General features: G+C 41.1%; 1 protein-coding gene across 3 annotated transcripts in view; it reads right to left on the reverse strand.

The window, feature by feature from the left end:
- MINDY4 (MINDY lysine 48 deubiquitinase 4) overlaps positions 1–22,286 on the reverse strand; it is an 80,297-nt gene that overhangs the window by 12,876 nt on the left and 45,135 nt on the right. For all 3 annotated transcript variants that reach the window (XM_066555772.1, XM_066555691.1, XM_066555854.1), the window contains exons 14-15: positions 11,257–11,320; positions 8,442–8,603 (exon numbers count right to left, since the gene is read on the reverse strand). In XM_066555772.1, coding sequence (XP_066411869.1) covers positions 8,442–8,603; positions 11,257–11,320 — 226 coding nt within the window. The remainder of the gene's footprint in view (positions 1–8,441; positions 8,604–11,256; positions 11,321–22,286) is intronic.

Consider the following 22,286-nt stretch of genomic DNA (forward strand, 5'->3'; position numbering starts at 1 on the left):
AGAGATGCAGAACTTTCAAAGCCACGTCCACTCCAGCTCTCATTCCCATGAACCATCCCCCTGAAGCCAGGACAAACTGTTCAGATGATTGAGGGCTGCAGGAACATTCTCCAAAAATGTGCAGTTTTCAATTACAATCTTTGCAGAAAGCAGCAAGGGCATGAACTTTGAGACGACTCAGAGAGTCTAAAAATATTGTAGCTCAAATCCTCCTCTCCCAGAAGAAGGGAGAAGTCTTTGTTTTGGTCACATCCATTTAACCAGCTGAGGATTAGCTGCTGCCTTTGACACCAAGATGCAGAACATATTTTGTACAAAATATAATGTGGTTCCATGCTGATGACAAGGTAGGGACAACCCTCACTGTGAGGATTCCTTTGGCTGCTTCTTCAAGCATCAGTTGTGGTGTGGAACAGAATCATTTGAGTCATTTGGGTTGGAAAAGACCTCCAGGAGCATGGAGCCCGGCCTCAGACTGAAGATCACCTCAACAACCAGAGCAGAGCACTGAGTGCCACATCCAGTGGCTTCTTCAATACTCCCAGGAATGAGAACTCCACCACCTCTCTGGGCAGCCCATTCCAACATCTGACCTCACTTCCAGTGAAGGAATTCCTGCTGATGTCCTGCCTGACCCTCCCCTGCTACAGCTTGAGGCCGTTTCCTCTTGTCCTGTCACTTGTGGCCTGGGAGAAGAGGCTGAGCCTCCCCACACCTCCCCACACCTCCTGTCAGGAGTTTGGAGGGCAGTAAGGTCATCCCTGAGCCTCCTTTTCTCCGGGCTCACCACCCCAAACTCCCTCAGTAGCTCCTCACAGACTCCAGACCCTTCCCATACACAGAATTATGGCCTCATTTCTCTGCTCCAGCTGGTGAGGCCTGAGTGATTCCTCAGCTGCCTGACCAGCCTGCTTGGTGGCAGTAATACTGGATAAAACCTGGAATAAAACCTGGAATAAAACCTGGAATAAAACCTGGGAACAGGACAGGGAGGAACACCCAGTGTTCTGACTCCTCAGGAAACCCCTGAAACTCATCAGAGTGTCTGTGCCACCCAACAAGAGCCTGGCAGAGAACAGGCCTAACAGAGACCCCTTCTTCCCAGTGTCTTCCCTACATTTGTAGGGCTGAATTCCAAAGGCAAATCAGGGATATGTGACTTGCATCCTTTTTATTATTTATTTTTTTAAATAAGAGCTCAGTAGCTGTGTTTTTATCACTATTCAAGTATTGGTTTTCCAGCAGGCTCATTGCTCATTTTCAGGCAAAAGGAAAATAAAAGGGGAATGAATGAGGTGTCCTTCCATGCTGCATTTATTCAATTCCTATGGAGACTTCCCTAACCCTGATCCTCTCCCTTACAAAGCCCTCAAGAATGCTCATAAATTTCAGGAACAACATTCTGATCTTTGGGAAACATCAACTTTTCAAAAGCAAGCACCTTCAAAGGGCTCATTCTCCATCTGATATCTCTGTGTATTCACACAATGGTGAAATTCAACCTATAGACAAGCATTTATTGCTGGAGAATTATCCCAACAGGTCTGCCAGAGTGAGTGGATGGTACCTCAACATTCTGCCCTAATTTGTTCCCTTGAACAAGGCCAACTTTTGCCATGTGTATTCAAAAAAAACCCAAAAAACCCAAAAAACAAGAGAATGTAATAGCAAAACCAAGCAGGATAACTGGATAGGATCTGATGGCATTTTTCTCGAGGAGTTTTATCACTTAACATAATTTCCCCCCCCCTTGCTTGTAGGACTTTACTACTGATTTTCCAGTTATAATCAATCATTCCTTCCTTTATGTTTCTTTCCTTGAATACAGATGCTAGACATGTTTATTTGAGAAGCAATCACAGCATGTCATGGTTCCACAGAGGGCTGGGTTCTGCCAAACTGAGGAATTTCTGGTAGGATTGACAGGCAAAAAGATAATTACACCAAGCTTTCAGAGTTACAGGCAACAGCCCATTGTCTGTTCTGTCAGGGTTTTATTCCCCACAGCTGCAGTGACCTTTTCTGAGTGAATATTGAGCAATGTTCCTGGGCTGTTCAGAGGGAAGTGTCAGTGGTGTAAAATCAAACACCTTTTCAGCAGCCCCTGGGGGAGCAGTGACCCCACTGACCCAGGGCACCCCTGAAACACCAGCTCAGCCACATAAATGCAGATAATTAAGGGACACCGTGAGGGTGAAGTTATTGCCATTGCCAGATACTCGATTTCAATCAGATTGAGGAAAATAAAATTAATGCTTATGAGATCCGACATTCAGAGTATGCAGTATGCCAGGTGAAACAGAAATTGAAGAATTTTTAGCCATATGAAATAATAATAGCCGTAAAAAATAAATTTAGCCATATAAAATAATAGCAGACACTACTGCTACACTGGAGCCTTAAGTAATTTCTCTGCAGCTTTGGATCCCTTTTCTTTTTTTTGTAGAAAAGGAAATCTTTCTGATAATGAACTGGGGGAAAAAAAAAAGGACATGACTGGAGAAGAACAGAAAGAGATGTGTGTTAAATCTTAGGATTCACAAAGCAAGTAAGAGACTCCTGGAAAGCACTGGCTTCTGATTAAAGTTCCCTTCTACTGCCATGGTGTAAAAAGCAGCAGATGTAAAAAGGAAAAGAGACCTCAGGGTGCCAGGCTTTATCCCTTTTCTTTATCCTTGTCCCAGTCAGCTGCTCTTCTGGAATACCTCAAAAAATGAAGAAATTTTGAGGGAGATTCAGACCCTCCCTCAGATTTCAGCATTTTGTCATTTCCTCACTACACACAAAGTCTGTAGCCCACTTCAGGGAGTTACATCACTGCAATGACACAGAGCAGGATTCAGCCCACAGAACACTTCTGCATTTATTTCTAGGCCCTCTAATGCAAGTTAGCCCTTGGGCTTTGGCTGTAAAATCAAATAAGCAAGACACGGGTACTGTCAGAAATTTAGACACTCCCATTCTTCAGTGATGCTGGGAGTTGGCTGAACTCCTACCTGAAGAATTTTCATCCTAAAAAGCACCTGAAATGTGATGGGATAAATCCAGATCTGACACCAGCAGGGGGCTATTTACAAATCACGAACGGGACGGGACTGCTGGGAACGTGCCTTGAGATGTTTTATTTTCCAGCATCACTCTCATTCCATGGTTATGACAATGGGAAGATGCCAGCAGCTCACATCCCAGGCAGCAGACAAAGAACTTAATGTTACAACTTTATAAGTTTTTTGACCAATCCCACAAAGCAAAAGCACATTGACAGTAGTTCCATCCAACCACTATAAGCACAGGTACCTTTGGTTAAACAATGCTTGCTTATTTCAAATACAATACCTGCTTGTAAGCCTTAAAGCACAATGCACAGAGCTCCATTATTAAGCTTTAACCTTCCTAATATCTTGCTAGATAAACTTTTCTGTAGCTTAGAGAGATATTCTAGACAAGTGTTAATACACAGACCATTGTTCTATTTGTCCTCACTTTTCTACAGTCTAAGTAATTTTTCTGCTGACCAATCTCATGGCTGCTGCTTAGCTCTAATCACAGTTCTGCTGTCTCTAAGGCCTGCCTTTTGCAGCTTTCCCAAAACACACTAATTTTGTGGGTTCCCACAATTCCCCCTCTCTGTTCACCTAAAAAGAAACTTTCATAATCGTGTAGTTTATTACTTGTGTTTCATAGCTTTACTATAATATTTCTGCTTATTACCTGCTTAAAGCATTTTCTTGCCTGTACTAAGCATTGCTATTATTACAACACAGCAATTTAAGTCTAGTCAGTTGAAAGGGCATAAATTAAGCCTGACAACAGTTACAAGTCACTGTTCAAAAAAGTCTTGGTGGTTCTAAGGTAAATTCCCACACAGATCCACATGCAGGTCTTTATAATCTAGAGAGACATGTGGGAAATATCTGACTGCTCATCTTCTGCTTTACCTGTTTGGAAAGCACACAGAGCTCTTCTAAACATGTGGGCTTTGTTATCCTTATTGTCCTAAATAGAACCTCTGTGATTCTGTTTCATTTGGAAGGATGTTGGCAGGGAAGCAATGCCAATACCCCAGCAGGAGTGACTGGCCTCTGGGAAAACAACTGGCCACAACTCAGAGGACAATGGGACTTCATGAAAGAAAATTTCAGTTCCAGGCTAGAAAGGGAGATGTAAAAATAAGGAATGAAGAACGGATTTTCTCAAAGACTTGGTCAGCCGTGTTTCAGTCAAATTTGAATGTACTCCCATGTTTTTGCCCACAGTGATGCTCACTAAAGTCTTACAGAAATAGCAGCTTCCTCTGCTGCACCTACAGGGCACAACATTTACCCCTATTCCTGACAAATAAATGGAAAATTGGAGCCAACCATCAGTTTCCATTTTGCACTTGTGTGTTTTTGTGGTTGGTTTCTCAAAGGAGGTGGTTAAAACCCTATTTCCAAACTTTCCCCTCCACAACCCCACCAATGGCCTGGCTTGAATCCAGCCCATCTGATGGGGAAAAGGGATTTTTCAGGGGACACATTTCCCTGGGAATGAGGTTATAGGAGGGCAAAAACACAGGTGAGGTGCCAGGAGACAGAGCATGTGTGCTGAATTTCATCATTCAGGCCTTGGCATAGCACAGAGTGGTTTCTTCAAAAGGACCAAAGATAATATTTCCCATCTGTGGAATTTTAATGAATAAATTCTGTTTGTTTCTGTTGCTTTGCTCCGTCTTTTTGAAAAGAAACAGGGAAAATGTGTGCAGCTTCTTTGTCAATGCCCTCCTCATTTTCAGAGAAGTAAAAACTGAAAAGCACCAGGTCCCTGGAAGTGCTGGGACAGTCAAGAATCAAGAGTGGGGTGAATTTGGGAGGTCAGACAAGAGGAGATTTTACTGACAGGACAGCTTAAAGCAGGAGAGAATTGGTGAAAACAAAGACAAATCAGAGGGAAGGCTCAAAAGAGACAAATAACTTTGAATATTTCCATTTCTTCACATATAACAGCACATACCTGAAGCAGTTTCAAAAAACATTTCAGAAGGATGGTGAAAATCATCAGCCAGCACCACACTGCCTTTAAAATGACAGATTCAGACCTGTACTCATCCCAGTTCAGCCAGGAGCTCACTTTGACTTTTATTCACCCATTACCCCTCTGTGTAAAGTGGAAATGACACTTGCCACTCCTGCAAAGCACAGATCTGCTAATAGGAAATGGCATGTAAATGCTATTTATTATTGTCATTATCATCATTATTCATGTTAATTAGCACTGTGGTGTTTGTCACTTGGTTGTTAATATTATTAAAGAATTAGCAAGTCATGAATTATAATAATGATAATAATCTATTTAAATTTATTACCTGAGAATTAAGATTATTTTTCCTTTTTTTCACCGTTATTTAATGACCTGGCATGAACATGAGGAGCCTCTTCTTCCACCTCTTCCTACTTTTAACATCTCAAAACATTTTGAAAGAAAGAATTTCATCATTCTAAGTCTTTTCACCTGCAATTTTAATGTGGCATTTAGGCCAAAGGCTGTGACCCAAACACAGGGATTTTGTCACTCAGGAGTGCTAAAATTGATCCTGTGCCTCATCCCCTTCTCCAAGGTCTTGTCCCTGCTGAGAAACCACTCAGCTTCCCTGAGACTGAATTGTTGCATGCTGCAGCTCAGCAGACAGAGCAAACCCTCAACAATTTCATGTGGAAATACTCCTATTGCTTGACATGCTCTAAATAAATCCCAGGAAACCTAAAAAATCTCAATTTGGCCTTCTAAGTTAAATGTGTAAGATCACTTGGAGTTGATGTTGCTTAGCACAAAGAAAAGAAACCCCAAGATGTGTAACTTGTCTGCTGAATAGTAGCAGAATTGGACTTTTAGTTTTTTTCCCCCCCATTAAAATCCAAAATCTCACTGTGAAACTAAACATTTGCACATGAAACAGATGGAATGGTTCCATCTGTCATTGTGAAACAATTTTCAGCAAGTAATTACACTGCAAAACCTCCACAGAGTTTGGTGATATGTCAGGACCGAGAGTGATGACTGAACATGAACAACTGCAGCCAAATGACTCGGGGCACACGTTTTTCTCATCAGCAAAGATAACACAGGATCCACTGGAGGAGATGAATGGATGGGGAACAGAGGGATTCTCCAGCCTGGAAAAAAAGGGATGGATCATTTTCTTTGCATTTGCCACTGCTGGAGTTTGAGGATTATTTCAAGTGCCCTCACAATATCTTGCAAGTCAGACGCCACGCCAAGGGAGCTGTGGATTACACACAAATGCTCCAGAAATTAGAAAAATAAGATAAAATGCTAGAAAAGTCTTCTTCCATGTGGATTCACTGCATCTAGCCTGGAGTCTTGAATATCCTAAATGTGTTGGTAAGTTGGAACAAGTCTAGAGCAGGGGAATAAAAACAAGCTTTGGACAGGATGTGCTGATAAAAAAGGGAGGCACTCTTACATCAGCTGCAAATGCCCAGCGGATGGGGATCAATTGTTTAGGGGGCAGCTTGGATTATGAGTGAAATTATAATTAGAGGAAACTAAGTAAATGAAGAGTCTGATTTATTAATAGTATTTCCAAGCACAGGCTGTGTAGTAGATATGAAAATCTCCAAATTCACAACGACCTGCAAATCTTTATTTGCATTTATTCATGTTTTAGAGATGGATGACAAAAACTGTAAGATCACAGTTATATGCACTAAAATCAATGAAAAAATGGTCATCTCAACAAAAAGGCAGGAACTTCATGGATGCAGATTTTTAAAAGAAACCCTGCTATATAACAGGACACAAAAATATCCTGAGTTATCCCCTGAGAGATTGGCTGGATGTGACCTAAAGGGAGTTTTCTGACTCCAGTGTCTATGATTCACCATGTAGCACGCTCAGGATTTTCTTACTCCTGGAAATAAAAAATAAACCTGACCAAAAATGACAGTCCTGTTCCATGGCTGGCTTCAGTTACCAGCCTCAGAGCCACACTGTAATTGGATGCTGAGAGGAATAAAAGAGTCACTTTGAAAGACAAATTCTATTCTCAGTTCCACCTCTGCAAACTGCCACTGACATTTCTTTTTCCTGAACTGCTTTAAAGTTTATAACAGGAAGCAGAATCTGGCCCCTCACACAGAAGCCACAGTGGAGACTCCCCAGTTTTGGGCCAAAATCCACCAGAATCTGACTTTTGTCCCAGTCCTAAGCAGACATTGCCTCTGAACTGGAATGCAGAGAACACCCAGATGTTCTTAATAAAATCCAGGACAATTTGCAGCAGATGCCCAACTAGTGCAGACTCTTAAAAATACAAAAAGGAAACTATGTCTACTGGAGTTTCTGTAACTGATTAAGTCACTGGCTTGGAAAAACAGATCCCTGCTCATGGGTCCAGCTCCCATGTAAGCGCCCAGCAGTGGAAAGAGATCCCCTCTACCATATAATTTGCAGAATAAGTGGAAAATGGTGTTGGAATCTCTGGGTAACTTATTTTATTTTTAGAGGGCAGGTGGGTAAGAAATAGCTCTTACCTGCCCTGACCTCATTTACCATTTTGCTACTCCTGAGTCATTTTCCTCACTGGAGAATGGAAAAAATGCTGGAGTGGTGCATAGCCATTTTTTGAGGGTTTAAATGCCACATTGTTTATAGAAAAGAAAAAGAAGTGTGAACTAGACACAGAAGCTTATTTATTTTTAGTCCACTCTGTTCTGAATTAATCTGATTTGGGTACACTGATAAGATGCCTTGACTGAATTCAAGCCTTTTGTAATCCTGTGAATAATGTAAATGATTGTATTAATTAAAAATAACAAAATTTGTAGTTTGCCAGTGGCAGGAGGATATAGCTGACTTCAGCCACATGGGAAGGAGTTAAAAATCAAGCTTTGTTTTGTCACACATTTATATCAGATCAGTAAAAACACATCCTTTGGTAATCACTTCCAAACTTTTAGAGGGGTGCTGCTGCTGCAAATGCAGGTGGGACTGCTACAAGTATCTAACAAAAGCAAGAGAATTTCAAATAATATTCCTGGATCAAACACAAGATTGGCTGTTTAGGACAGAGTTTGTCTTAGGAAAGATGTCCATCCTGCCATCCTCCATCTCCTGTTGATGGAGAACTAGAGAAATCATTACACAAGCTTTTCCTGAGGTAAATTAATACCTGTCACTCCTTTGAAAGGTTTAATCAATCTTCTCATTTTCATGATGACTACAATTAAAATATGACTATCAAAAACAATTAAATGGAACAATCCCATTGCATTAACAGCTATTTTAATTGTCTTTAATTTTTTTTACTGGTAATAGAACCACTACTACAGCACAGAAATGACAAACTGAACCAAGCCAGTAACTTTGCTGCTTTACCTACTCCAAGCTGATTTTAAAAGAAATTATTTTCTTTTTAATTACATTTTTAATGGAAAGCATACCTGACAGACATCATAGTGCTCAAACAGGGACAGCAAACCAATATCACTGCGACTCGTGATGCCTTTCAAAATGGTGATATTGCCATTCCCAGAGTCCAGCTCAATCACATTGTTGAAAACATTGGACACAGCTTTGCCAGTCAAAAGCAAGTTCACCAGTTCCTGTTTGGGACATGTTTGAAATAAAGAAGAAAAAAAAAAAACAAAAAAACCAAAAAAACAGTAGTTGAGCAGCAGAAGACTGATTCAGGATTGATGTGAAGTTACACATGTACATGACCCCCAGTTTATGGATTGGCTTTAGGTTTATAGTTGGAATTAAAATTGATTATAAAAAGATTCCAGATATTTTGGTTGAAGTCTCCCAAAGTAAAATGAGGAAATTATAAAATCACAGAATATCCTGAGCTGGAAGGGACCCACAAGGATCATCCAGTCCAGCTCCTGGCCCTGCACAGACACCCCAACAATCCCACCCTGTTCCTGAGATCTTTGTCTAAATCCTCCTGGAGCTCTGGCAGCCTTGGGGCTGTGACCATTCCCTGCGGAGCCTGGGCAGTGCCCAACCCTCTGGGGGAAAACCTTTTCCAGCTGTGGGTTGGACTTCTTGTCCAAAAGGATTGATAACCCAGGTTTTAGCTTTTATATTTTCAGATTCTGTGCTGCTCTAGTATGCAGTTCTGTAGTTCTTCACATCAGGGGATGCTGAGCTCTGTGCACAGAGCAGGGAGACAAAACAATTCCTGCTCCAGCTGGGCACCAAGGACAAATGATCCAAATCTCAGCCCAAGAGCACAAACCCCGTGGGCTGGAGAGAGAAAAACAAGCAGGGTGGGACTGCAGGGGCTAAAGCTGGAATGGGACAATGAACTGCAAGATGCAAATGGAGCAGAACTGATCCCAGGGAGAGACCCCGGGAGCGCTGGTGCATTTTGGGGCCATTTTGGTTCATCTTGGGTGCAGCCCTGGCTGGGCTCTTGTGCTGCCCAAGGTGCATCCATGGAGGCCTTTTAACAAATCCCTGCTTTATTCTTTAGCTCTGTCCAGCCTCTGCTCTAGGTCAGCCTGCACAAGGCATCAGGATGCTGTGAGAGACAGTAGTGGAAGCTTTGCTGAAGTCCAAATATTAGAGGAGTTTTCAATTTTCATCCTTCTGGAGGCAAACTGCTGATAATTTATTTGCTCTTACATCCAACTCTCAAACATCTCATGTAAAGGTTGTTTTGGGTTTTTTTTTTAATGGAAACATTTTGGTGTCCCCTCTTCTGTACCATGAAAAGCACAGCATGAATGGTATAAACTCAAAGCCTGTCCAGTATTACATGACATTTCTGTATGTGCTTAGTGATGTATTTTGTATGTTGGACAAGATTTGTTAAATTATGATTCTTTCTCACTGATTATTTCTGGATGAAAATAATCTCCTTAAAAGTAAAACATTTACCCATATGGACCTTGATCACTAAGATATTGATATTTCCTAGAGATGGTTGCTGATAATTTCCTCTCCAGTTGAAGCAGGGGGGTGTCAGAGGCTAAATACCTGTGAGAGGGTGGGTGGCATTTGCACATGTGAGTGTGCCTGAAGTTCAAGAACAGAAACATGGGATATTTTTCTCAGCTAACATCCCACCAGGGCCAGCTGGGGTGCACGGAAGCAGAGCTAACAGCAGACTGTGCTGCAGCAGTGAACCAGCTCACTATTAATAAATAACATATGGCTAAAACCAGGAGAGGAAATAACAAAGAGAAAGTTTCCAGAAAAAATACTGCAAATTACCATGCCCAAAGACATGAATAACTCTGGTATGGCCAGTTTGGAACTGGTTTTAAAAATACTGCACACAATTACAGCTCTGTGTTTCTCCTGAAGGATTCCCCAGATTTTAGAGGCCTTTACTGATATTTTTAGCACTTTTATTCACCATCACTGATGTTCTACCACCTTCTTGAGAAACCATTGTGTGGTCACAGTACAAAAGTCCTCTTGAAACAAGAGAGGAACATGCAGTTTGTCTCTGGCAGCCAGAAGGGCAAGAGATGGGATCCTGGAATCCCTGAGGAGCTGCAGGATCAGACATGAAACCTCGGGCATGTTTCTGAGAGGGCAGGGAGGGAACACAGCAATATTTCAGCACTGAAATTAGCCAGGGGGTCCCAAAGAGGCAGATAGATGAGAGCAGTGGGAGGACATGGACACACAGGTACAGGCACATGCAGGCCAAAAAACCAGCCTGCAAAGCAGAACCTCTGAAAGCAAAGACAACAATGTGCCAAAACACGAGGAAAAAATAATAAAGAATGAAGGTGCTTGAGGATATGGGAATAAGGGAAAAAACAAAAGGAAATTGGTGGAGATTTTATAGCATAAATCTCCACCAATTTATTTCCATAAATCATTTTTTTCCCATACCTAAATGGGCTGCAAAAGAGGTGGAGAGGGACTTTTCACAAGGGCATGGAGTGATGGGACAAGGGGGTATGGCCTCCAGCTGAAGGAGTGTAGGTTTAGCTGATGTTAGGAGGAAATTCTTTACTGTGAGGGTGCTGAGGCCCTGGAACAGGCTGCCATGAGAGGATGTGGATCCCCATCCCTGGAAATGTTCAACACAGGCTGGATGGGGCCTGGAGCAAGCCAGGATAGTGGACGGTTGGAAGGGCTGGAACAAGATGAGCTTTAAGGTCCCTTCTAACCCAAACCATGCTGTGATTCCGTGACTCTATGACTCAAAAATAAGAAATCTATCTCTCCCCAGAGGTCAGCTCACAGCAGAGGCACAGGACATCCCCAAAACTGTGGGGTTTTTTAGCTCACCTGGGTGCAGTAGCCGTGGCTGCCAATCAGGCGGTTTGTGAGCACGTCAAAGTCATTGCGTACCCTGCAGAGGAAAACACAAATTCAAAACCAACCAAATGTCAATACAATTGCTTCTTTTCATTCTTTTAATCTCTAAATCTTAATGAAAACTGTTTCTCAGCCATAAATATAGCCCTGTATTTTCTGAGTCCTTTCAAGGTGATTTTTTACATGGCAAAAAAAAAAAAAAAAAAAAAAAGAAAATCTCAACTGAGCCTGTGGGAAGCAGAAATTTGGTAGAGCTTAAAAGAAGCAACTTTAGAGAAAGAAATAAAGTCATTGTCACCACTAGTTAGAATTTTAGAAATTAGAACTACTGCACTGTTTGTGTGACAGAATCACAGAATGGGTGAGGTTGGAAGGGACCTCTGGAGGTCCCCTTGTCCACCCCACCTCTGGTACCTGAAGCCAATTTCCCAGGTCCACATCTGGATGGTTTCTGCATCTCTCCAAGGAGACAGACTCCACAAAGTACCTGAGTATTCCAGTACTCAGATAAGATCTGCTATTTGCTATTCCTATCATCAATACTTGTAATATACCCATACAATCTATACACTACATTGAGCATGAAAAAACAGAAAGAAAAATAACCCCAAAACCCTTCTGGATGTACACATTTATAATGGTGCTGTGTGGCCCCTAATTATATGTTGTGACGCCAAAGAGAAAAGTCTGTGAAACTGCATTGCCCATAATTATGGACTAATGTGTCCCCAACCTAAGTTCACTATCTCATAACCCCTGGAATTACTGAATTAGTGATTGGTTGATGGCCTAAACCATAAAGGTTGTAACTGCGATCATTTTTTATCCAGCAGATATAATGGAATTGCAAACATTATTTTACACATGAATAAATGTTCAATCTAGGTTTGAGGAAAATCAATGTACTATGTTCTGGGAGAGCTGTGGCAATAAAACCCACTGATTAATTCTATGGGTCATAAAAAAGCTATTTTCCTTCTGTATAAAATATGCTGATCTCAACTGTTTTGACTCCATCCTTATTTTGATATTGCTACTGAGGTAGAGAGAATACTTGAATAATAATCAATAATCAATTAAAACTTAGTTATTCTACACACATCCAGGCTCCTCATTCCCATTTGACTTGCCAAACCTAGGCATACAAATATCCATGTTTCTTGACAATTGGCGCAATTAATTTTGTTTAAAAATGAAAATATTTTGTTTCTGACAAAGCAGGAGTTGAATTGATGTGGTCAGGGTAATGCTAGCTGGAAATTTCCCCTTAAAATTGACACACATGCTCCATTAAAAATATATTTATTAAGTAAAAAGCCAAGACGTTTCCTGTCTTCATCCCAAACTTGAGATAATTATTTTCCATAGGTTTTCTTTGAATGCCAAAATCAGAATGAAACATATAATTTCGAGGTTTTCAGCCCTAAAAGTATTTGAAATAATTGAAAAAAAGTCACAGTCATGGAATCACAATTCCCAAACTTTAGGTAATTACTTTCTCACAGGATTTCTTTGGATGACAAAATCAGAATTTAACATATAATAATTTTGAGGTTTACAGCCCTAAAAGTATTTAAAGTAATTTAAAGAAAGTCAAAGTCATGGAATCACAGTTCTCAAGCTTTAGGTAATTATCTTCTCATAGGACTTCTTCGAATGTAACATATAATTTCAAGGTTTACAGCCCTTAAAGTATTTAAAATAATTATGAAAAATGTCATAGTCACAAAATCACAATTCCCATTTTGAAAAATGCATTTTATCCTTTTTATAAAAACATATTTCACCCCTTTCAAAAACACTTATTTTAAAGACAATTCACAAGTTAGTGTCAGACATAACAAAGTGCCACTGACGTCTCTTGCCCATGTGAAATCAAAGGAAAGGCTGGGGAAAGTGTGCCCGTGACACGGAAAACTCCCTCGTGCACCACTGCAAGGCATGGATGGGATGATAAAAATCTTTGGATTTTGGCCATTTTTCAGTTTTAGCAGTGGCCTCATCTCGCCAGCGCCGCGGGCAGAATGTCCAACATGCGTCAGTCGGGGACGAGGGGACATACGCCACACACAATGGCAGGAAGCTCTAATTCCATCTGAAGGCACAAACAATCTGGGAGTCTGGAGGTGGATCTCAGCTCCTGCAGAAGAAGGACAACATCTGCCTTTGCAATCAGCCCCGCCGCTGAGGAAACCGACGTCAGGCGCGCGGCCACGGGATTTACACCTCCGCTCAACGCGGGATTTACACCTCCGCTCAACGCGGGATTTACACCTCGGTTCAACGCGCCTGGGGCTCCTCTTCCCACCTGCCCAAGGCTCCCCAGCCTCTCTGCAGGTGTGCTTGTGGTGTTCCAGGTGCAAGTGCACCTCGTGCTTTGTAAAAATATCAGAGGGTCACAACTCTGTGGGTGGTTTTTGCTGGGGGTGTGGAGATGTTCCCTGGGGACAGGCAAATCTGAATAGTTTGTTCGTTCTGCTGTCCTGGCTGTCAGATGTCAATGCAGACATAATCCATAAATCATTATCATCAATATGACTCCCCCAGCATGGAATTTTCCATTTTTAATTTTTAAATCACTTTAGAACAGAAAGAAAACCCATTAATTTGAAGCCAGGAGCCTTTTAATAATTCCAATGGTCATCAGACAACGATTTAAGGCTTGACTCCCTGAATCCCTTTTTAATTTACAGCCCAACATGCCACGTGCTGCTGCAACAGAATCACAGATCAGTAAACAGACACTAAAAATCAACAGTAAATAAATTTAATGGTAAATAGTCCTTTCTTGTGCTGTATTATCACTATTTTCCAGTGTTGTGCTAGTTCATATCCCAGCTGGAGAGTGGGGTAGGAGAACAGAACTAGAGCAGAACAGCGGGGTTTGCCTCTCCTGGTAATATTATAAAATCTGTTAAAAAAAAAAAATCCAGATAGAAAGCAATATACTGATTTTTAAAATCTCCTGGATAAAGATTTTAAATCAAGCATGTGCTCCATGGGCTCCATTCTTTTTTCAGCAGAAATCATTCCCTGTGCTGATATGAATACAAAAGTTGACAACGAGACTTTGCTAAATTCCAGGTCACTTGTAAGATCTCCCAGCTTGGTTTTTAGTTTTACTTGTAAGGTGTGTGATGTGCTTTATGCCTGCCTGAAACCAGGGAAGACAGAGTTTGGATTCTAAAATATGTACAGAATGTGGATGTGTTTTAAAATGCTCACAGAACTTAAATAACATGGCAAAATTCAGCTCCACGTGGTTTATTCACTCTGAGCTGTTCTTTTAAAAAATGTTTGTATTAAAGCCTTTTTTCCCCCAAAAAAAGAGTAATTGTGAGCTGTTATCCTGAGGCTTAACTGTCCTTTCAGTCCTCATGCAAGCAAACATTTTTTTCTCACATTATTATCACACAAAATGAACACCATCATGTGGTGAAACCAAAAGATCTGTAAGGTGGCTTCAGAGTAAAAACTTAATTCATAGCAACTGGAGAAATCTCCTCATGACAGAAGTCACCAAAATACAGCTGGTGTGAATTATACCTATATTTTAATGTTTTTTTCATGCTGCTGGGTTTAAGGAAGGGATGCCTGAAACTCCTTCCAGAAAATATATTTATATATTATAAATTAATTTCCTCTCCATGCTGCTGTTGGTGAATCTGTGTTTATCTTCAGCCTGGTTGTAACTGCTTGTTTCAAGTTATAAATAATGTGTTCATAAAGGGTGTTAAGCACTGAAGGTGGACAGATGTTCTGAGCCAAACCTTTGACTGCTCTGAATTGTCACAGCCATACTGACACCATTTGCTGACTTCCAGGCAGTTATTAGAAATCTGCCTAGAAATCAATCCATTTTGAGATATAAAAATAACAACAAAACCAAAAAAAAAATCTAAAAGTTAAAGACAGATGGACCAAACCACACTTGATAGAAGAAATTGTAATGTCATTAAAAACCTTAGCAGTGATGGTGCATTGATAAAGTACACTTCAGTGATCTGCATGGACTCAAAAAAAGTTTTAAAAGTTCATAAATATAAATCCAAAATATAAAAATTTTGAGCATTAGATTCTCCAATATAACATAGCCTGCAATCAGATGAACTTTTCCTTAGCAAAAACTAAGTGAAATAAATGTTTTTCCAATGCTTCACATACATTTACTCTCAACTTACTTCCAGGAAAATTATTGACAAGTCTTCAGTGGAGAATAATTAAATATTGAATACAAAAGTCCCATACAATCTGTAACAGGAACAATCCCAGGCTATCACAATGTGAGTCAGTTCATGCCATAGGTATCACTTGGCTTGATAACAAAATAAAATAATAGAAAAGAGAAATAATATAAAAGAATAAAATAGTATAAAAGAAAAAAGAGTGCATTTCAGTAAGTGCTGGCTGGTTTACAGTCCTGAACTCTGAGGCAAAGCTGCCACAGAAAATTGGTGACCTCACTTTGTTCATGGCAACAGACAGTCACATTAACAAACACACAATTACAAGTCTACTCCCAAAATAGATTTGGGGCTGGCAGGGAGAAAAAAAACTCATCTTCAAGCATAAGGATTTCAAATAATTACAATGGGGATATGGAAAATGACAGGATGGGTGACTGCCTTATTGTGTAAATGTTCCAGAATATTTCTTTTTTTTTTCTTTTTTTTTTTTTTTAATACTGGCACATGGCAAAGGTTTCAAATGAATGTTCAAAGAAGAAGGAAAGAGCCTCTCTAAAAAAATATAAAATATTGTTTGGGATTCAGACCAGGGGAAGCAAGGAAGTGGCTCCATTCTTTATTTATCACTTTTGCCACATAGCTGCTAATTTCACCAAGTTCTTAAAATGGTCTGAGGTACTCATGCAGGTTAATTCATCAGTTCTGCTATTCCACACTGCTGACAAAATATGGGAAGCATTTATATTTCACAGGGATAGATCTGATGGGAAAATTATTAATCGATTGGCATGTTCAAGCCACTATTTAATTTTTTAAAAGGAATTATCTTGCTGACTGAATGCAATGTCCTCCTGAGTGCAACAGAACAAGCAAAGACATTAAATCTGTATTTATCTCACCACACTGACCCTGAATAATCTGAATGTGTGAAAGTAATCTGCTGAAATTTGGCCAAAATCTGACAATTTATTTGTTACTGATGCATTTTGTAGTAGAATCACACTTATTCTTCCACACCTCTGCAGTCTTTTAATCAGTATCAATTATTTCCCAAAAATCAAAAGAATTAATTTCTGAAATGCTTTGATTTGCTAAAGGAAAGGAAAAAGGGAAAAAAACAAGATTGGAAAGATGAAAAAGCTGATCAATCACTTCAGGGCAGGGTTCATATAACTAATCTTTTTTCTTTTTTTTTCTTCATATAACTATTTTTTCTATCTAAATATGAACATATAAACAAGTAATCCCTCTGAATTCTTTACATCTGTGTGCATGGAGAGAAACTGGTACATCCTGAAGAGAATTTAGGTGACCTTGCTCAGGTAATTTGCAGAGGAAGTAACTTCAGGAAAATTCCTTTTCTCCATCTGATGACCACACAGTAAAAGGAGCCTGACACAACCTGGCCATGGCCATCAAATTTCTAAATAGCAAGGACTGGAGGGATAAATCACAAATATGCTGGCACTGAAGACAGACTGAGCCTATTTTTTTTATTTTTATAGATTAAAAGCTGAGAAGTGAGAAATAAGGTTGATCTAGAAATAAAAACACCATGTAGCCATCCTGTGAAGCAGACTCCTCAACTGGACAAAACAATTAAAAGTTCAATTTCTTTAAGTTAACTTACTACAGTTTTTAGCTCAGCAGAACCTGAGCATTTAGATATTGAAGGGTGAGAGGAATTTCTGATGGTCAGAAGGAAGGACAGGTCAGAACTGGAGCAGTTTTCCTGTGGGAAGAGGCTGCAGGGACCATTTCACTACAGCAGGACACAACTGGTGGACTCCAAGGGAAGGAGATGATTAAGGAAAATTTCCTCACTACTTTTCAAAACATGAATTTCACATCACTCCTTAAATATCACTGTGGGACATGAAATAACACAATGCAGACACCTTGTTATTTCCAAGGTAAAAAGAGACTTTTTAATTTCTGACTCCAACATTTATAGATTTCCAAAAGTGACAGTGGATTGGAGGGTGACAGTGCCACCTCTCCAATGACACTAAACCAACCCACAGTCCATCAAATTTCTCCTCTTCCATAAAAGAACACAAAACAATAAATTATTCACAGAAAGTGCGTGAGAAAGTTCGTTACAAGAATACAAACATCAGAAAGTTTAGAAAATCTTAAAAAATCAGAATGACACTTAAATTTACTGGGAAATTCAAGGGAAAAAAAAAGGAAAAACTCTTTCACAAAACACATTTCTGCAGAGGGGAGCTCGTTGCCACAGGGGTTGTGGAAGCCAAAAGGATTAAAGGGTTTAGAGAAATTGGTGGAGGAGAGGTTTCATCAAGGGCTAATAAACTCAGTGACCTGGGCACAACTGGCAGCTTGGGAAATCCTGGGATTACTGCTGGAAACATGGAGAATATTGCAGCAGAATGATGCTTCACTGCATTTCTCAGAGAGTTTCCTGTTTTTTCCCCTGTTGTAGTGTGTTTTTATACTTTGTAATATTTTGAAGCAGTTTTGTTTTGTATTCCCATATTTTTCCCAAATGGTTTATCCCAGACTGTACCCCCCTCCCTTTACCTGTGTTATCCCTCTCCCGGGATGAGATCATCCCCAAACCCCCACCCTGGCTCTCTGTCAATCACTCAGCCTCCCACCCCCTTCATCCAGAAGTTTTGGTCCAAGTCGTTGAGTGATGAGCCAGAGGCCAGGGGTCAGCCCCCCAAGCCCTGCCCCATATGCTGTCCTATATGTCTGTCCCCCAGTACCCATCCCTTAGGGTCACTCATTGGTTGGTAAAATGTTATCTACTGCTGGTTTCCACCTCCCTTTAAATGTGACCTTGGCGCATCTCCTGGGGCTCTCGGCAGGAGGCCCCTGAGGTGCAGGAGCTCCTTTGGGATCCTAATAAAACCTTGGATTAACCCCTGCTAAGAGTCGGCCCTTTCTCATCTACCGCTGTCTCTGGTGCCTCTTGTGCTGCACAGGCGACCAGCCCAGGTGCCCTCAGTACCCTCGGGGCACAGAGAGTGTCTCCCTGCCAGCCCAGGTGCCCTCAGCACCCTCGGGGCACACACAGAGAGTGTCTCCCCCCAGCCCAGGTGCCCTCAGCACCCTCGGGGCACAGAGAGTGTCTCCCTGCCAGCCCAGGTGCCCTCAGTACCCTCGGGGCACACACAGAGAGTGTCTCCCTGCTGCCAGCCCAGGTGCCCTCAGTACCCTCGGGGCACACACAGAGAGTGTCTCCTGCCAGCCCAGGTGCCCTCAGTACCCTCGGGGCACAGAGAGTGTCTGCCCCCAGCCCAGGTACCCTCAGCACCCTCAGGGCACACACAGAGAGTGTCTCCCCCCAGCCCAGGTGCCCTCAGCACCCTCGGGGCACACACAGAGAGTGTCTCCCCCCAGCCCAGGTGCCCTCAGCACCCTCGGGGCACACACAGAGAGTATCTCCCCCCAGCCCAGGTGCCCTCAGCACCCTCGGGGCACACACAGAGAGTGTCTCCCTGCTGCCAGCCCAGGTGCCCTCAGTACCCTCAGGGCACACACAGAGAGTGTCTCCCTGCCAGCCCAGGTGCCCTCAGTACCCTTGGGGCACACACAGACAGTGTCTCCCCGCTGTCGGCCATGTCGGGGCTGCCCCCGGTGTCTGCCGACTCGGGACTGGCCGAGGGTTCCCGAGAGACCGAGGCATTCCCCTCTCAAACACAGGCTATGAGGCTTGCAGAACCTTTCCTGGATCCTATAGGGGCAGTCCTATGGAAACAAGGGGCAGCTAAACCCACAAATCTCTCAGGTGTCACAGACATATTTTATGAAAAATACTTTTTCTATGACTTTTCTCCTGAGAAGCTGGGAAGCTTCAGCTTCTCCATGTTTTGCTGCTTTGGAATGTGATCTGGAGAATTGTTTCCCCAGCATGTGAAATTGTTTTTACTTGATGACCAATGACAGCCACCTGTGTGGAGGCTGTGAGCAGTCACAGGATTTTATTATCATTCCTTTCTATTCCTTTCAAGCCTTCTGATGAATTCCTTTCTTCTATTCTTTCAGTATAATTTTAATATATCATTTTATTTTAATATAATATATATCATAAAATAATCAATCATCCTTCTGAAACATGGAGTCAAGAGTCTCATCTCTCCCCTCGTGCTGGGACCCCTGTGAACACCACCACCCTCAGGTTCTCCCCAGAAGAATATTCCAAGTTTATATCAGCCCTGGTGTGGATTACAGCCACATCCACGCTGGGATAAAGCAGAATTGTGGAGAGGGAGAAGAGGAGATGATGTTCTCTGCATCTGGCAGGTGAAACCCAGCCATCCCAGTTACTCTCTCTCGCAGATATTCACATTTCTTGGTTGTTTTCTCAGCTTTCCACACTTTTCTCAGTGCTAGCTCAGGACTCTGGAATCTGCTCACACTCTGATAAGGTTTACTGGTACATTTTCTCTCTGTGCTAACACTGATCTTTAAATTAAATCCCTTCCTCTGCCTTTCTTTTTTATGTACAACTACCACCCTCCCAGTTTTTTAGGAAACATTTATGTCCCACCTCAAAATTGGCTTTTTTTAAGGCTAGAAAACATAAAACCTTTTGTTCTTTTAGACTCCTTTGACAAAACAGATTCCTTCTTCCCCTGCTCTGTGCTTTTCCTACAGTTCCCCCATATTTGATGTGTGAGCCCAGCCTGCCATGGTGTTTCTCTAAGGACACATCAGTGCCTTGCACAATCCATTAACATTTCTTCACCTCCTAAAACTATTCTGATACCCCCTCAGAGCAGATCCAGGGCTGTTTTTTCATGCTGGCTCAGAGTCACTGTGTGCTCTGCTGCTCCTCATGCTGCCATTTACAGCTGATGAACCCCCCAGCACAGTAGTGAGCAGTGAGTAGTGTTTACAAGTGTTTTCAAGACCTTGCACTTTCTGCAGTGAAAATAAATTCCTTTTTTATTGCCCTCATCAGGAGGCTGAGCCAACTCTTTTTTACAGCACAATTTGTTCTCTCTATTGACAGGGCCTTTCAGCTTTTCAGTCATCAGGTCACTTCATCAGCACACCACTCCCTTTTTCCAGCTCAGGGTCCCACATGTTATTAAAAATAAAAAATAAATAGGGGTGAATATAGCTCCTCCAGAACTTTACATTAATATTTACACAAAAAAATTTGGAATCAAATCAGATCAAATTTGGCCCCTTACCTTCCTGAAACACCCTTGGAACCCCAAGAATTAGAGCTCCTGGGTTCTGTGAAATTGGATTTTTTTTAAATACACAGGAAGGAATCAGTCTCAAACTTTTCAAAAGTTTCTCCCTACCACCCCTGTGTATAAGAATCAAAGCTTTTGATGCAATTAAACTTCTGGCAGCCTTTCTAAATCCAGTAATGCCCCCTCTGTGTCTGCCATCAGGAATGTTTATAGTTTATAAAGATCAAGCCAGGGCCTTATAATGGCTGGAGTTTTTTAACTAAAAGATTCTTTCTAAGATAGGTATGTATGTGATAATTTTTGATGGTAATTGTATTAATCATGATACTTTTCAATGTGGGCAGAGATTAATTAATAAGGCAGAGATTAATAATTAAAAGAGTGGTTTTGGTGGAAAGAAAAAGGGGGAGATGTTGGGGTACACAAAGCACAGAGTACTTTAGACCTTATTATCATAAGAGATTTGGTAACAGGATGCTTTGGCAAGAGCAAACACAACTTTGAGAATTAAATCAAGATTGCAAGAAGATAAATGAGATGGATTTACCAGAAAAAAAAGAAAATTACATCAGACTTCTGCAAGCAAGAGATGTTTAAAATGTGTAAGTTTGTTTATGTGATCTTTAACACAATCATTGCAGTAATAAATCACTGGCCTTCATAGAATAGTATATAAGCATTTGTAGCCCACAATAAAATCAGATTCTTTGACCATCACACCAAGTCCCCGTGTCCCTCTTCATCACTGATATTACTGTAAGGAATAAAACATTTTTAATCCCAGACTGATCATTTAGAAGCTCCATCAGTCACCTTGCCTATGCTAACAACACTTTCTGAGTCTCCTTCCTTATCACCTTTAGAATTCTTAAAAGATGTGTTATTTTCACATTAATAAATGAATTTTCATATTTGCATTTGATATATCAAATAAAAATCTATTATTAGGTTCCCATTAACTAATTTTATTCTCTTTTTTTTTTTAGTTTAACTACCAATTTTCCACTTGCTCCTACAACTGCAAGTTAAGTTACTCAATATTTAAATAAGGCATGACAAAGGTAAGCTTTAGGATCAGGTCCATTCATAAAGTCTGGAAAAGCAAGAGAAAGCTTGAAAGTGCTGAATAAATTTGAATAAATTTAGGAATGAGGTGAAAGTACAAAGATCCTTGGTTTATTTTTTCCTTCCCATTGTGTAGCCATCAGCACTTTTTCAGGTTCAATTCCACCTGCCACAAATCTGATGCAGTTATTATGCATGAACTCCAAGCAGCCATGCTGGCTTTGCACTGTGGAGCTCCCTTTACTGAAAGGCAGAATATTAATTTATTAATTTAGACTTGGAGCATTCTTTACATTATTCCTGATATCAGCCACCTCCACCATACACAGAAACCTCACATCTTCTCCTGGTATCTTTCTATTAATATGATAAGGAAATCACTTGTTGTGTCATTTCCTCACGTGTGACCTCATCTGAACCACATTTTTTCTCCAGTTTCCAACACCTGGACTCAGACCACTGATGACAAAGATTGTTGCTCACCACACTTTCTTCATTCCTCTGCACTATTTTAAGAAGTCAGAGAACTCCCCAGAGAATGAGATAATAATCTTCCCTTTCTTCGGTTCCT

Source organism: Molothrus aeneus, chromosome 1, assembly GCF_037042795.1.
Source record: "Molothrus aeneus isolate 106 chromosome 1, BPBGC_Maene_1.0, whole genome shotgun sequence".
Taxonomy (NCBI): domain Eukaryota; kingdom Metazoa; phylum Chordata; class Aves; order Passeriformes; family Icteridae; genus Molothrus; species Molothrus aeneus.